Genomic DNA, 14,609 nt, shown 5'->3' with positions numbered 1-14,609 from the left:
TGGATAGCTCACACGGTAGAGCCACGCTCTCACCTGCCAGGCGGAGTTGTCGTACCAATAAGGTCGCAGGTTCAAACCCCACCACCGCCGCGAAAAATTTTTTTATTCTCTATTGTCTTCTGGCACTTTTCTACTCACTTCATATCTTGTTGTTACCAACATAAGTGCCTGCTCCACTCACTTTTCTGAATTAAAAATTCACCCCATACACCGGAGCATACTCAATGTCTCAATCGTTTCTATGTTATATGTTTGTGATGAGAATATTGGCTATTAAGCTTAACTGCTGGTCAAAATTACTTCGCGATGGTGGTGAACGAATCGGCGATCTCAAGAAGTGGGTGAGAGAGGGATCTAGAAATGACTTTGGGTTTGAAACGAATATTTTTGTGTTCGTGGATAGCTCACACGGTAGAGCCACGCTCTCACCTGCCAGGCGGAGTTGTCGTACCAATAAGGTCGCAGGTTCGAACCCCACCACCGCCGCGAAAAAAATTTTTATTCTCTATTGTCTTCTGGCACTTTTCTACTCACTTCATATCTTGTTGTTACCAACATAAGTGCCTGCTCCACTCACTTTTCTGAATTAAAAATTCACCCCATACACCGGAGCATACTCAATGTCTCAATCGTTTCTATGTTATATGTTTGTGATGAGAATATTGGCTATTAAGCTTAACTGCTGGTCAAAATTACTTCGCGATGGTGGTGAACGAATCGGCGATCTCAAGAAGTGGGTGAGAGAGGGATCTAGAAATGACTTTGGGTTTGAAACGAATATTTTTGTGTTCGTGGATAGCTCACACGGTAGAGCCACGCTCTCACCTGCCAGGCGGAGTTGTCGTACCAATAAGGTCGCAGGTTCGAACCCCACCACCGCCGCGAAAAAAATTTTTATTCTCTATTGTCTTCTGGCACTTTTCTACTCACTTCATATCTTGTTGTCTCCCTCTCCCACACACACACACACACACACACACAGAGAGAGAGAGAGAGAGAGAGAGAGAGAGAGAGAGAGAGAGAGAGAGAGACATACAACATTACAGACAAATACAAGTACACAAACAAATAGACGGTAGTTTAAGATGAACAAGAGATAATCACATTAACTGATACTGCTAGTTATTCACAAAAGCTATTTAAATTTATAATCAATTAGGACAGTTTCTTAACAAGTCGACGACTGACTGTCGTACTCTAGAAAGACGCCGTTTTTAACAATTTAATCTGGTCAGAAAACTACTCCTTTAACCCTTTACTTACCAGCCATTTTCAAAAAATTCCCCAAAATTTCACACCCACCCAATACAAAAATAGTTTTTTCTTACTCAAACAGAAAAGCAACAAATAGTCTACATTCTACGCACAATATTGATCGGCAAAGTGAATTGATTCTACAACACAGTGTCACGTTTTTTAGCTATAATAAAACATTGTTCTTTAAATTGTGTGATTTACAAAAGAAGTCTGAATGATAAAAGTGCTGGTTGGATCGTAACCATGGCCGACTAGGGAGACTATAGTTACGTCATGATCGTAACGAACGTGACGATTTTCCAATGGTTGGTAAGGAGAGGGTTAAAATATCCATCGATTAAAATTCTTTGCGAAAAAAAATATAAATCCGGGACTAAGGAAGACGTCGTGAGGTCCCGGGTTTGAGAGTATTTGCCATGATGAGGGTCATTTAAATCGATCAATACTTGAAGGATGAGTTTTCTGGCCAAAATGTTAAATACCGTACGAGTCTTACTAGACTACGGTAAAACGCTAACAGATTCAAGGAGGGAACTCCATCATGTGTATAGATAATATGCGCTTGGCCAAGGAGTTCACAACATTGCCATCCGGAAGTATAACGAACCAACACACAAACTCTGTGTAACCATGAACTTTTATAGTCTGGTTAATACAGTTTAGTGAGAACAACTCACAAACGCGGATGGCAACAACAATATAGATAGAATGCGCTTGGCCAAGGAGTTCACAACATTGCCATCCGGAAGTATAACGGACCAACACACAAACTCTGTGTAACCATGAACTTTTATAGTCTGGTTAATACAGTTTAGTGAGAACAACTCACAAACGCGGATGGCAAAAACAATAACAAAGGCCTGAGTGACGTCATCTGCATACTATCTATAGATAGTTCGAAGATGACGTCACTCAGGTATTTGTTATTGTTTTTTTACCATCCGCGTTTATGAGCAATGCTCACTGAACTGTATTACCCTGACTATAAACGTTCATGGATACACACAGTTTTGTGTGTTGGTCCGTTATACTTCCGGATGGCAATGTTATGAGCTTCTTAGCCAAGCGCATACTATCTATAAACGTTCAACGTTACACATAATTTTGTGTGTTGGTCCGTTATACTTCCGGATGGAATTGTAATGGAAATACCCTCAACCCAAAAAAACAAAACTACTGTCCATTACAACAATGTTAAAACACACATGCGTTCGGTTAAATAACCTGCAAATATATGCAAGTTAGGTCATTTGCAATGTGTACCTGTTTTTGTTTTGTTTCTTTGTTTTGTTTGTTTGATTGCGGAATTAAGGAAACGCATATTATTTTCGACAGCGACAAGCCAGGCTGTTACAGGCTATGTACACCACACTTGTTTGATATCATGTCATAACAAATACATTATGTGAGGAAAGAGATTTTTCTCAAGATTGAGCTTTGAACAGCCGCCCCACAGTGAGACTCGAACCCGGGACTTACACCGGTGACATGCTATGTGAGAGCAATATGTGATATGATCAGACCACACAAGGCTGAAACATACGCCTTAACTCCTGTTATTATTCTTCGCTAAAACATCTTAAAACAAGATTGTATATGTGTGTGTGTGAAAGAGAGAGAGAGAGAGAGAGAGAGGGGGGGGAGAGAGAGAAAGAGAGAGAGAGAGAGAGGGAGGGAGAGAGAGAGAGAGAGAGAGAGAGAGAGAGAGAGAGAGAGAAAGAAAGAGAGAGAGAGAAAGAAAGAAAGAGAGAGAGAGAGAGAGAGAAAGAGAGAGAGAGAGAGAAAGAGAGAAAGAGAGACACAGAAAGAGAAAGCGAGAGAGAAAGAGAGACACAGAAAGAGAGAGAGAGAGACTTCCTTTAACTATGGGACAGCTGCGGCCCTTGTTTTTTAATCCATGGGAGATTACCCTTGTTTTGGAACGGTCGTATGATTATTGCTAGGCAGATAGGCTTTCACATTGGCACTGACTGTTTTAATGTGATCCTAAACGCCGATTCAACTCACATCACTCTTACTGCGAGATCACTCTGAGGTTTTGTTTGTTAGTTTGTTTTTCTTGTCCATTACTTAAAAAAAAAATTTTTTTTTTTGGCATTAGATTTAACTTTTATATAGAGCAATAGCCACTAAACGTGCTCAAAGCGCTTTACTTATTTCATGATTTATGTTTTGTTTTTGTTTTTTGTTGTTTTTTTTTGGGAGGGGTTGTTTTTGTTTGTTTTTTTTTCGGGTTTTTTTAATTTTATTTTTTATTTTATTTTATTTATTTATTATTTTTTTTTTTTTGTGTCACTGAAAAGATACGTTTGAGGTTGGTCGGTTTCAGGATAAAATCCTGCCTCTCTGACCACCACATCCATAGCTAATGACTACCAATATCTAGATATCTGTATTGTCACCACAAAATATGGTCACTGAATTCAGGTAGCCAAACACGGGAAATAAATTCGAAACGAGCCGCCGTAGCAAGTGCTGCTTGCACCAAGTAGAATTAATAATACTAATAATAATAATACTAATAATAATAATAATAATAATAATAAATAATATAATAATAATAATAATAATAATAATAATAATAATAATAATAATAATAATAATAATAATAATAGTAATTCTCTCACTCTCTCTCTCTCTCTCTCTCTCTCTCTCTCTCTCTCTCTCTCTCTCTCTCTCTCTCTCTCTCTCTCTCTCTCTCTCTCTCATGAGATTCAGTATCGTCAGAAAAGTCAAATTTTGAACGAAGGGAGATAACACTGAAAATCAACTTGGACCATGTACAGTGTATGTTGTTTAATAAGAGACGGGAGATACTTTTCAGTGTTAGTGTTGTCAAAATAACAATGGTTTGGGATTTAGGCGACAGACGCCAACAGTTAGGGATGTTGCGAATTTTTCCTTAATAAGCAAAGAGGTAAACTAGATGAATGAGCAATAATAACAGAATAAATTAAATGCATAATGAAAGAATTGCAGGCAACTCTTCAAAAATGATTTAAAATTGATTTATTCATTCATTCATTTACTAATTCATTCATTCATTCATTCATTTACTTATATTTCAGCCATCCATTCATTCATTAAATCGTTCATTATGCATTTATTTATTCTGTTATTGCTCATTCCGAGTAAATAAATAATTATTTTTTTCAATTATCAGAAAGAGAGAGAGAGACAGAGAGAGAGAAAGAAAGAGAGAGAGAGAGAGAGAGAGAGAGAGAGAGAGAGAGACAGAGAGAGAGAGAGAGAGAGAGAGAGAGAGAGAGAGAGAGAGAGAGAGTTATAATATAAGATAGCAAGCAGAAAAAAAACAACTCATTTTTTAAAATATTTTGGCCAGAAAACTCGATCGATTAAAATAACCCTGATCTTGACAACAACTCTCAAACCTGGGACTTCACTGAGGTCTTCAGTGAACTCTCAGGTTTGAGAGTTTTTGTCAAGATGTGGGAGGGGGATGCATTTTAATTGATCGATATTTAAAAGACGAGATTTCTGGCCAACATTAAAAAAAAAAAAATGTTTTTTCACGGTACGGCAGAGTAGATTCCATGGAAATAAGAGTAGGAGGTGTCACAAACAAAGAACAACGGAAATCATTGACATCCTGATTGCACAAATGAATGGATATGAAGAATAATGATGATGATGATGATGATGATGATGATGATGATGATGATGATGATGATGATGATGATGATGATGATGATGATGATGATGATGATGATGATGATGATGATGATGATGATGATGATGATGATGATGATGATGATGATGATGATGATGAGATGATGAGATGATTGATAATAATAAAGAAGAAGAAGAAAAAGAAGAAGAAGAAAGAAGAAGAAGAGAAGAAGAAGAAGAAGAAGAAGAAGAAGAAGAAGAAGAAGAAGAAGAAGAAGAACAACAACAACAACAACAACAACAACAACAACAACAACAATATGTGACTCATTACCTCCAAACGGCACTAGGTCAGGGAGATTTAGATATATTATGTTGAAAATTGAATTCAGAGCCCAAATAATTAGACGGATTAATTCCGGTGTTTTTAGCAAATAATGACGTTGATTTGTTGAACTTGTGGAACATGTCCAGAAATGGAACAATTTGAAATTTTAAACATTGAATGCATAATCTATGGATTATTTCAAGGTGTTAGTAGACAGGAAAGTATATGATGATGTCGAATGATGCTTGTTTGCACTGCTGTTGACATGCCCTTCAATCTTGTACGTAAATATCATGCATTGTTACCTTATTATGGTTATCTTCTATATGTATGGATGTATGAGTGTATGTGTGTGTGTGTGTGTGTGTGTGTGTGTGTGTGTGTGTGTGTGTGTGAGCTTTGCATGTCAAAGTTAAAGATATATGTTTGTACATCACACATACATGAGTACATATGTTATTTTACTATCTGTACCACGTGTATCATTATTGTAATCTTTCAACCAATATAATATTAAGGGCATTCAAGGGATTTTATCCTATTTCGCCCTATACCATAATATGTTATGTTATGTCAATTCAATAAATCTGATCATCTTAGCTTTAAATTTTCTTTTCATCGCATCATAGGTTCATTCCAACATAACACCAAAATTGTGACCCGGTATTTCAAAACAGTATAAAGTCTCGGTAAAACAGATGCAAATAAATAAATAAATAAATAAATAAATAAATAAATAAATAAATAATATAAATAAATAAATAAATAAATAAATAAATAAATAAATTTTTAAAATATTTTAATTTTAAAGTGGTTTTAAAGTTTAAATGACCAGAAATGGCAGGTTTTAATTTTGCCAGCAAAATTTATTGTTCCAAATTAATTTGTTTACTTTTATTTTCATTTATTTAACTTTTGGGGGATGTATCCGCAACTATATTTGTGGCATTGAAATTGTATTGAAAAGGCACAACAGCAGTTTACGTTATTATTATTATTATTATTATTATTATTATTATTATAACTATTATTATTATTATTATTATTATTATTATTATTATTATTATTATTATTATTATTATTATTATTATTATATTATTATTATTACTATTATTATTATAACTATTGTTGTCATTATTATCATTATTACTTTTATCATCATTATTATCATTATTACTTTTATCATTAATATTATCATTATGATGATTATCATTATGATGATGATGATGATAATTATATTATTATTATTATTATTATTATTATTATTATTATTATTATTATTATTATTATTATATGATCATTATTATTTTCATTATTATTAATATTATAATTATTCTATTTATTGTACTCAATAAAATATATAAAAATAATTCAAGCTTAATATAAATATAATAATATATAAATAATATAAATTCTTAGCGTCTAAAGCACCCCCAGACATAATACCATTTAGAGCTAGTGAGTCATAAATGGCAAGCAATATCAAGTCTACTCACTGTGACTTGGGGCTATTATCACGGTGAGGAAATGGTGAAGGAGGCTCTGTCTTAATCTGATGAAGCAACAGTTGTTGCTGCTGCTGATGTTGTTGTTGTTGCTGTTGTTGGAGTAATAGATGTTGTTTTTGTTGTTGTAGTTGTAGTAATTTCTGTTGTTGTTGTTGATGGTGTAGGTGTGAATGAGGCTGCAGTCGTTGCTGATGCTGCTGCTTCTTCTTCCCCTGTTTTTGAAGACGAACACCGTTATCGAGTTGGTTGTGAAGAGCTTTGTGTGGTAAAGACAAAGATGCCCCCGGAGTTGCCACAGTTGATGATAAAGTGGACAATGACGAAGATGATGATGAAGACGATGATAATGGCGTCGTTGTTGAAGTCGTAGAAATTGTTGATGCTGGAATATCCTTTCCATCCTCCTTCATCGTAAACTCTTCCATTGTAACAAGGAGAAAAAAAAAAAAGGAATAAAATTATAATTCCTCGCTCAGATCCTCAACAAAGAAGACTCTGGCAATGAATTATTAAGAAAAAGAAAGGAAACCAGTTAAACCATAATTTAATATATCGGAGATAGTTAAGTCAGATCTCCATAGAGGCAACATTTCTCTAATCCGTAAGCAGACTTCAAATAGCTACCATGACATTTTGGTCAGCTGACACAAGGATGTAATTCTGAATATGAATTCAGCTCACTTTTATTGAAAGGTCAATTCCTCCCACAGCGACTTCACGACATGACAGTCAAAACCATTAGTGAAATGAAGCATTTTTAACAGGCCTTTTTAAATCCTCTGTTGCTGAACATTATGATCTGGAAGAAGAAATGAAAGAAAACAAAAAACTTTCTTAGAGACTGAAACAACAAGTAAGAAAAAAAAAAAAAGAGAGAGAGAGAGAGAGAGAGAGAGAGAGAGAGAGAGAGAGAGAGAGAGAGAGAGAGAGTGAGAGTGTGAGAGAGAGAGAGAGAGAGAGAGAGAGAGAGAGAGAAAGACAGAAAGGAAAAAAAAAGAAAGATAGAGAGAGAGAGACAGACAAACAGACAGACAGAGAGAGAGAAACAGGAGAGAGAGAGAGAGAGAGAGGGAGAGAGAGAGAGAGAGAGAGAGAGAGAGAGAGAGGGGGAGAGATAGAGGGGTATGGTCTTTACTTAGTCTTGAGCAAGTCACCTCATCCTAGTCACTTTATGACATTGTATTGACGCTGACGCCAGAGCTATTCCCATCTCCCCTCAGAATAGACTCTAAAAACAAAATTCCCTTTGGATATTTATAGGGCTTTCGCTCACCAAAGGAGTTTGGAATGAAAGTAAATGTGGCCTATCATTTCATCCTGATATTATGTTGGTGCGGAAAATGTGCTGAAAATTCATTAGTATAGAGAATGTGCTGAAAATTAATTAATATGAAAAATGTGATGAAAATTCATTGGTATAAACCATGTGTTGAAACTTCATTAATACAGAAAACATGCTGAAAATTTATAGGTACAAATAATGTGTTGAAACTTCATTTGTTCCTACAATTTGCGGAAAATTAATTGGTGCAGACCATGTGCTAAAAATTCATCGGTATGGACATTGTGCAAAATATTCATTGTAACGGACATTGTGCCATTGACCCCTCCCCTCACAGTGGTACTTTGTGTATGTGTGTAGTTTATATGCTAAAAATAGAATCTATAGTCAAAAATACGAGACTTGGATTAAGTTTTTACTTGTTCTATTGAGGGAAGAAAATATCATTTCAAAATCTTAAACTGGCAACACATAATTCTCCTTCAGTTTCAGTATTACCAAAAAAAAAGCTACAAGGGCATGGTTTTTTATAAACGAGTAGGCAAAGTAAGTGAAGCAGCAGTAAGAACTCCTTAACACCTTTTCGGTATAGCACTAATCAAACTCATGTAAAAGTACATTCCACCTTTAACCGAAGCATGGACATACAAAGAGTTCTGGGATAAATTCTGAATTCTCACAGATGCAAATTTCATTTGTTTAATTGCTTAGATAATCAACACACTGAACCTTGCAATGCCATATTTCCAAAATCAAAATGTTAGTCCTATTTCTATGAAAGGGGAATGGTATACATTTCATACTAAAAATAAATTGCCTGAGAAAAAGGAAGATTATGCAGTGGTATGCTAAACAAACAAATTCAAAAAAAAAATAATTGCCATAAAACTTCAAAAATTAATTTATTCAGATGATCCCCCAACTTGTCAAAAAGTTTCAACCTGAAAGAAAAAGAGACAAAGGGAGCTTGTGCAAACTTGAGAGCAGAAAAGTTTCACCCTGACACAAAAAAGCATGCTCTATAAACTGAGGTCATAACTGACTACGACTTCTACCATTGATCGTTAACCTGCCTACATGAAAATTTAATAATTCGTAGTTTTTAGGAGATAAATATTGCAGTCGCTATAACTAACTTTATTGAGCAACAATTTATTTTTACAAGGAAAAAATAAAACTTTAAAAAATCTTTAAAAATATGTAGTATGGAATCAACTTTCCTTTTCAATAAGTTCTAATGACTTTGAGATGCTCATGAATTTCTGAAATTGGAACCAAAATTTCATCATTCTCCAAATTTTTCGGAGTAAAAACTAGAGCTTTTATATAGCGCAATGTCCACTAAATGTGCTCAAAGCGCTTTACAAAGGGTCCCTGATCAACAGCAACACGTAACATGAAGAACGAGAGACGACACTTGTTAGGCGATATTACAATGTTTCAGACAGAGACAATGGTGTTGACGACCAGGTACTCATTTTACACCTGAGTACGGTGAGAGAATGTGAGTAAAGAGTCTTCTCCAAGGACTCAACTATGCGATGAGTGAGACTTGACTCCGCTGATACCCCTGCTTCAGATAGGAGAAGGATTGTTGCTATCATAACATATTTGTCCTGATTTTACATGGACGTTTAAATTATGCTGTTCGAAAAGCTTTTTTTTTTTAATTTAAAATTGAGCTTTATATAGCGCAATATCCACTAAATGTGCTCAAAGCGCTTTATAAGGGGTGTCTGGTCAACAGCAACATTTAATATGTAGGACGGAACATGACGCCTGTTAGGCGATATTACAATGTTTTGGACAAAGACAACGCTGTTAACGGCCAGGTACTCATTTTACACCTGAGTACGGTGAGAGAATGTGAGTAAAGAACCTTTTCCAAGGACTCAACTATGCCCCGAGCGTGAGGCTTGAACCCAGGACCTACCGATACGGAAGCGAGTGTCATACCACTAGACTACATAGCCGCACTTTTCCTTTAGATTATTGTTACTTTGAATGACTTTTGTGTCTCTATGAACGGTTTAAACTTTTTTATATCTTTAATTTCTAATTGATCTTCCAATTCGTCAATGATTTTGTCTTTCTCATCAAATAAAAAGGGTTTAGACAAGCTGTTGATAGTTCAAATTAAGTTGCTGCTATACCATTATCATTAGATTCAATTTTTTGCACTTGTCAATAAAATAAAGTCATATAATGATTTTAAAAAAATAAAATTTCTATGAGCTCAGATGCCTGTTTCTCTTTTTGCCTTTGATGTTAATATTTCAGATTTAGCAACTTGTTCACTTTTCTGGTCACCAATACTTTTTTTAAATTTGTCTCAAACTTGTGGCCAGATAATAGAAACCAAGGCCAAGGTCGAATTGCCTGTCTGTCGCACATCTGGTACACCTGGTAATTGCACATGAAAATTGGAGTTTGAGTCCGAATAACCACGACTAGAGTCTGAATAGCCACAAAATGCTTATTTCTTCTAATTACATATTTATGGTGCAAATTATGGGAGTTACAGTATATTTTATTTTACAAATAATTAAATAGCATTACGTTGAATATTGCTGCTTTTGCTTTGTGGTGTCATATATCATAATTTTATAACCTTTAAAAATAATTTACAAAATCTAAAAATCTATTATATAAAAGATAACTTTAATTTGCCCTTTAAAAACACCATCTTTCAAAGCTGTAACTTCACACGGATTTTCAGATTCATATTCACAGGAAAACAGCCTTCAATGCTGACATATTCGAGTGCTTTCTCCTTTATCATGTGGCTGTTCCATGGTCTAGACGTATGACATTCGCGCAGTCCATAGTTGAGCCTTTTAAAAAGGCTCTTTACTCACATTCTTTCATTGTACTCAGGTGAAAAATAAGCCCTGGCTGTTCACACTGTCTGAAAAAAATATTGTAATAGTGCTTCATAGATGTCATGTCTCGTCCTACAAGTTAAATATTCTGTTGGCTAGGGACCCCTTTGAACATGATTAGTGGATCTTGCTCTATATAAATCCTCATTTTTGTTTTCTGGGTCTTTTTTTAATCAAAACTACTTTTAAATTCATGAGTAAATATTTCATTTTGTCATCTGACACCAATGGCATTTAATCTAACCGTAGCTATTTACTTTTATGACCATTAATTTAGTCCTAAATGAATATTACATGCCAAAAAGGGTGACATAATCTAGGGACACAACCTCGTTCCTCCAACCCTTTAATTTGAAAAAAAAAAAAAGTTCTTTTATTTTAAAATATTATAGTTACAATACAACATGTAAAGTATATATGCTGCTCTACCCCTTATATTGTAGCCTATGTGAGGGCAGCTCAAAAAGTATAGTTGTATTGGTAAGGTCTGGGGGAAAGAGCTCAGAGGTTATTTTTTGTATTTCCCTTGCCTGCGATTGTGAAACTAAAGAATCCTTTATTAGGAAATTCAATTGTGAAAAAGAATCATTGCAATATTATAATACAAATATTTATCTCACGAACGCTATCACGGTCTAACATCAGTTTGAACACATTTAGACTAATTGTTGAATATAGGTTAGTTTGCCCTACAATACTCGAAATTGGCCCATTAATTTTGGGGGCATTTAATTATTTATTTTTTTAACCATTCGTGCATCCATTTTATGTCAAATAATTCCTTCCCTACGTTAAAAAAATTAATGAAATACAAAAATATCATTAACATTTTTAACCCACGCTACTGAATATATTATATAGTTTTTATCATATGGGAAACTCGTTCTGAAGTAGGAATCGACAACGCCTAAAAATGAAAAAGTGCATGCAGCAGTTTGCATCTGTGAGGTCTGCTTTACATTAAATGATAGAATTTAAGTCATCGCATGGGTTCTGTGCTAGAATGGGACCAATCTAATACACCTTAAAACATAAGATACAGAGGACGCACCACCATTTAAATTGATCGACCTTAAATTGGGAGGAAACCGCATCCCAAAGCTTTTGTTTTGATTTTTCGAACTGAATGGCCATGACCTACATGTCCTAAGAGTATGAGGACACGCATGTTAATGTGAGGTAGCCTTTGAGGACACCTCAAGAAACATTTAATATCAATAACGTGTTACCTTTATCGTTCACGTTGCACACAACGTTCATTTATTTACAATCTGAATTGATATCAATGAAATCCAAAACCAAACCGGCAATATTTCTACACAGCACATCAAAACATGCACTCACTCAAAGCATTCCTTGATTTACGCTCGGCAAAACACCCGCCATGTTATGACGAAAACATACCGCTGACACACTGATGTGTGTACTTTGTGTGAAACTATCATTGCTGGGGGTTTTGTGTGTGTGTGTGTGTGTGTGTGTGTGTGTGTGTGTGTGTGTGTGTGTTGGAGGGGGGGGGGGGGGGTACTTGGAAAGCTACCCACACATCTGCTCGTTTGCCTTGCCTTGGGAGTCTGTGACGTTTCAACGAACTGAAAAGAGTGTTGGGGGGGGGGGGGGGGGGGGGGGGGGGGGGGGGGGGGGGGGGGGGGGGGGGGGGGGGGGAGAGAGAGAGAGAGAGAGAGCATTAACCCAAGATAAGTTGACAATGACATCATCTGACCTTTTATTCTAAATAACACCATAAACCTCTCTAATGATAAAGATGATGATGATGATAGATTGATGATGATGAAAATTATGATGATTACGATGATGAGGATGATTGTCATGATGATGATGATGGTGGTGATGATGGTGGTGATGATGATGATGATGATGATTATTATTATTATTATTATTATTATTATTATTATGTGGTGGTGGTGTGCGTTGGTAGTGATGGTGATGATGATGTTGTGGTCCTGGGGATGATAACGATGGTGCATACTCGTGAATGCAGATAAACCGACGTGCACTTATTTGCAGGTCTGATAATATCCCATTTCCCTAGGGGCTCACTGTTGTAAGGAAATCTAAAAATGACGAAATTATTGTTCCATTACACCCAAAGTTAAAATTATGGCCAAAAGTTTGGATTCGGAATGAAAGCCTATTAGGTGGATGAGATAGGGAGGGATGGGGGGGGGGGGGGGAGGAGGAGGAGGGGAGGAGCATATCTTCTGGTTCATCTAATTGTGATTTGAAAAAATTTAAGTTGAGATGAAAAATTTAGATCCAAAGGAACGACAGAATTTTGATGTAAAGAAAAATCGATGTGAACCCCTTTCCCCTAGGTGTTCTAAGTAGTACCATCGCTGGTAGTACTCATCAGTACACGTCGCCTTCCCCCAATTTAAAAACAAACAAACAAACAAACAGAAAGCATATAAAATTAAAACACGAAATAGATTTTATGCTCGTTGATTTCGAAGAAAGTTCACAGTGGGAACGGATCACGATACTATGAAGCAATCCATACATGGGCCTGCCACGTGTGAACTGAGTTAGTAAGTACAAGATAAGTACACAAAGGTCTGCCATTTTTAAAATATTTTTTTTTTATTAATTTATTTGAATTATAATTTAAAATTCCAGTTTGATGTATGTCTTGCAGCTGTAGTTACTATTTATAAATCTATTATCTTATCAAAATGCAATTTACTTACAGGTGACTTGGGACTGACATTTTCCTCTGCTGAAGCATTAAATTATTGCGTGCAACGAAAGCATGTGAGTGAGAGGAGGAGGATGTACTTGTGTGTTTCTAATGTCAAGTCCCTTGTCGTATCGTATTGTCTAGGAAGTTTGAGAAAGTTTTCATAATTTGATAGAATCTTGTTTCGCCAAAAATCTGTTGAAGAATAATTTCAATCGGCTTATAGGCAACATCATTCGACGGAAACCGCACTTGTTAGGGTTGTTAATGATCTTCTCTCTGTTATAATAATAATAATGCATGACATTTATAACGCGCATTTTCATCACTGGGTGATGCTCAATGCGCGAAACAATAATACAGTGACATTATTATACAAATGAAACATTATACAAACTACATCAACATAATATTATCATTATACAACAATGTAATAACTAAACATAAAGTCATTAATACAAGATATGTTATAATACATCCACATGCTATGTCAAATACGGAAATAATATAAAATAATGATATAATAACATAAACTAAATTAACATTCATATTGGGGTCAAATTACAAAGATGCATTAATCAAGATGTTGTTTTAACAAAGAGATGGTGTTTTAACTTTGATTTAAATATTGATAAGGACTGCGCTTCTCTTATTCTTTTAGGAAGAGAGTTCCAGATGGAAGGTCCGACGTGACTGAACGATCTGCCGCCGTAAAATTTATATTTATATTTATTTGTAACAATTAATTTTGTAGAATCTAGTGCAGAACGTAGACTCCTCGTTGGCTTATACGTTTCTAAAAATTCAGTAATATACAATGGTGCTTGATCATTAAGGCACTTATAGCACAATACTGCTAGTTTGAATTCGATTCTCACTTTAACTGGTAACCAATGCAGCTCATACAAAAGTGGCAATGAGTAGGATGTTATCTTCTTTCTTAAAATCAATTTAGCAGCCGCATTCTGGATACTTTGAAGGCGTGATATTTTATCGTTGCTTACATTCGAGATTAACGAATTAC

At 35.3% G+C, this 14,609-nt stretch overlaps 1 protein-coding gene across 3 annotated transcripts in view; it reads right to left on the bottom strand.

The window, feature by feature from the left end:
- The window catches only part of LOC144956755 (uncharacterized), a 214,479-nt gene extending 202,179 nt beyond the window's left edge, over positions 1 to 12,300 (bottom strand). For 2 of the 3 annotated variants that reach the window (XM_078887442.1, XM_078887443.1), the window contains exons 1-2: positions 12,117 to 12,300; positions 6,712 to 7,522 (exon numbers count right to left, since the gene is read on the bottom strand). In XM_078887442.1, coding sequence (XP_078743568.1) covers positions 6,712 to 7,148 — 437 coding nt within the window. In that variant the 5' untranslated portion in view covers positions 7,149 to 7,522; positions 12,117 to 12,300. The remainder of the gene's footprint in view (positions 1 to 6,711; positions 7,523 to 12,116) is intronic. The other variant, XM_078887444.1, reaches the window with a different exon arrangement.
- Between the last annotated feature and the right edge of the window lie 2,309 nt (positions 12,301 to 14,609).

This window comes from Berghia stephanieae, chromosome 11, assembly GCF_034508935.2.
Source record: "Berghia stephanieae isolate SIO BIC M18660-M18661 chromosome 11, UCSD_Bste_1.3, whole genome shotgun sequence".
Taxonomy (NCBI): domain Eukaryota; kingdom Metazoa; phylum Mollusca; class Gastropoda; order Nudibranchia; family Aeolidiidae; genus Berghia; species Berghia stephanieae.
The sequence above is the reverse complement of the archived record's forward strand: the minus strand, read 5'-3'. Positions and strand labels throughout refer to the sequence as shown.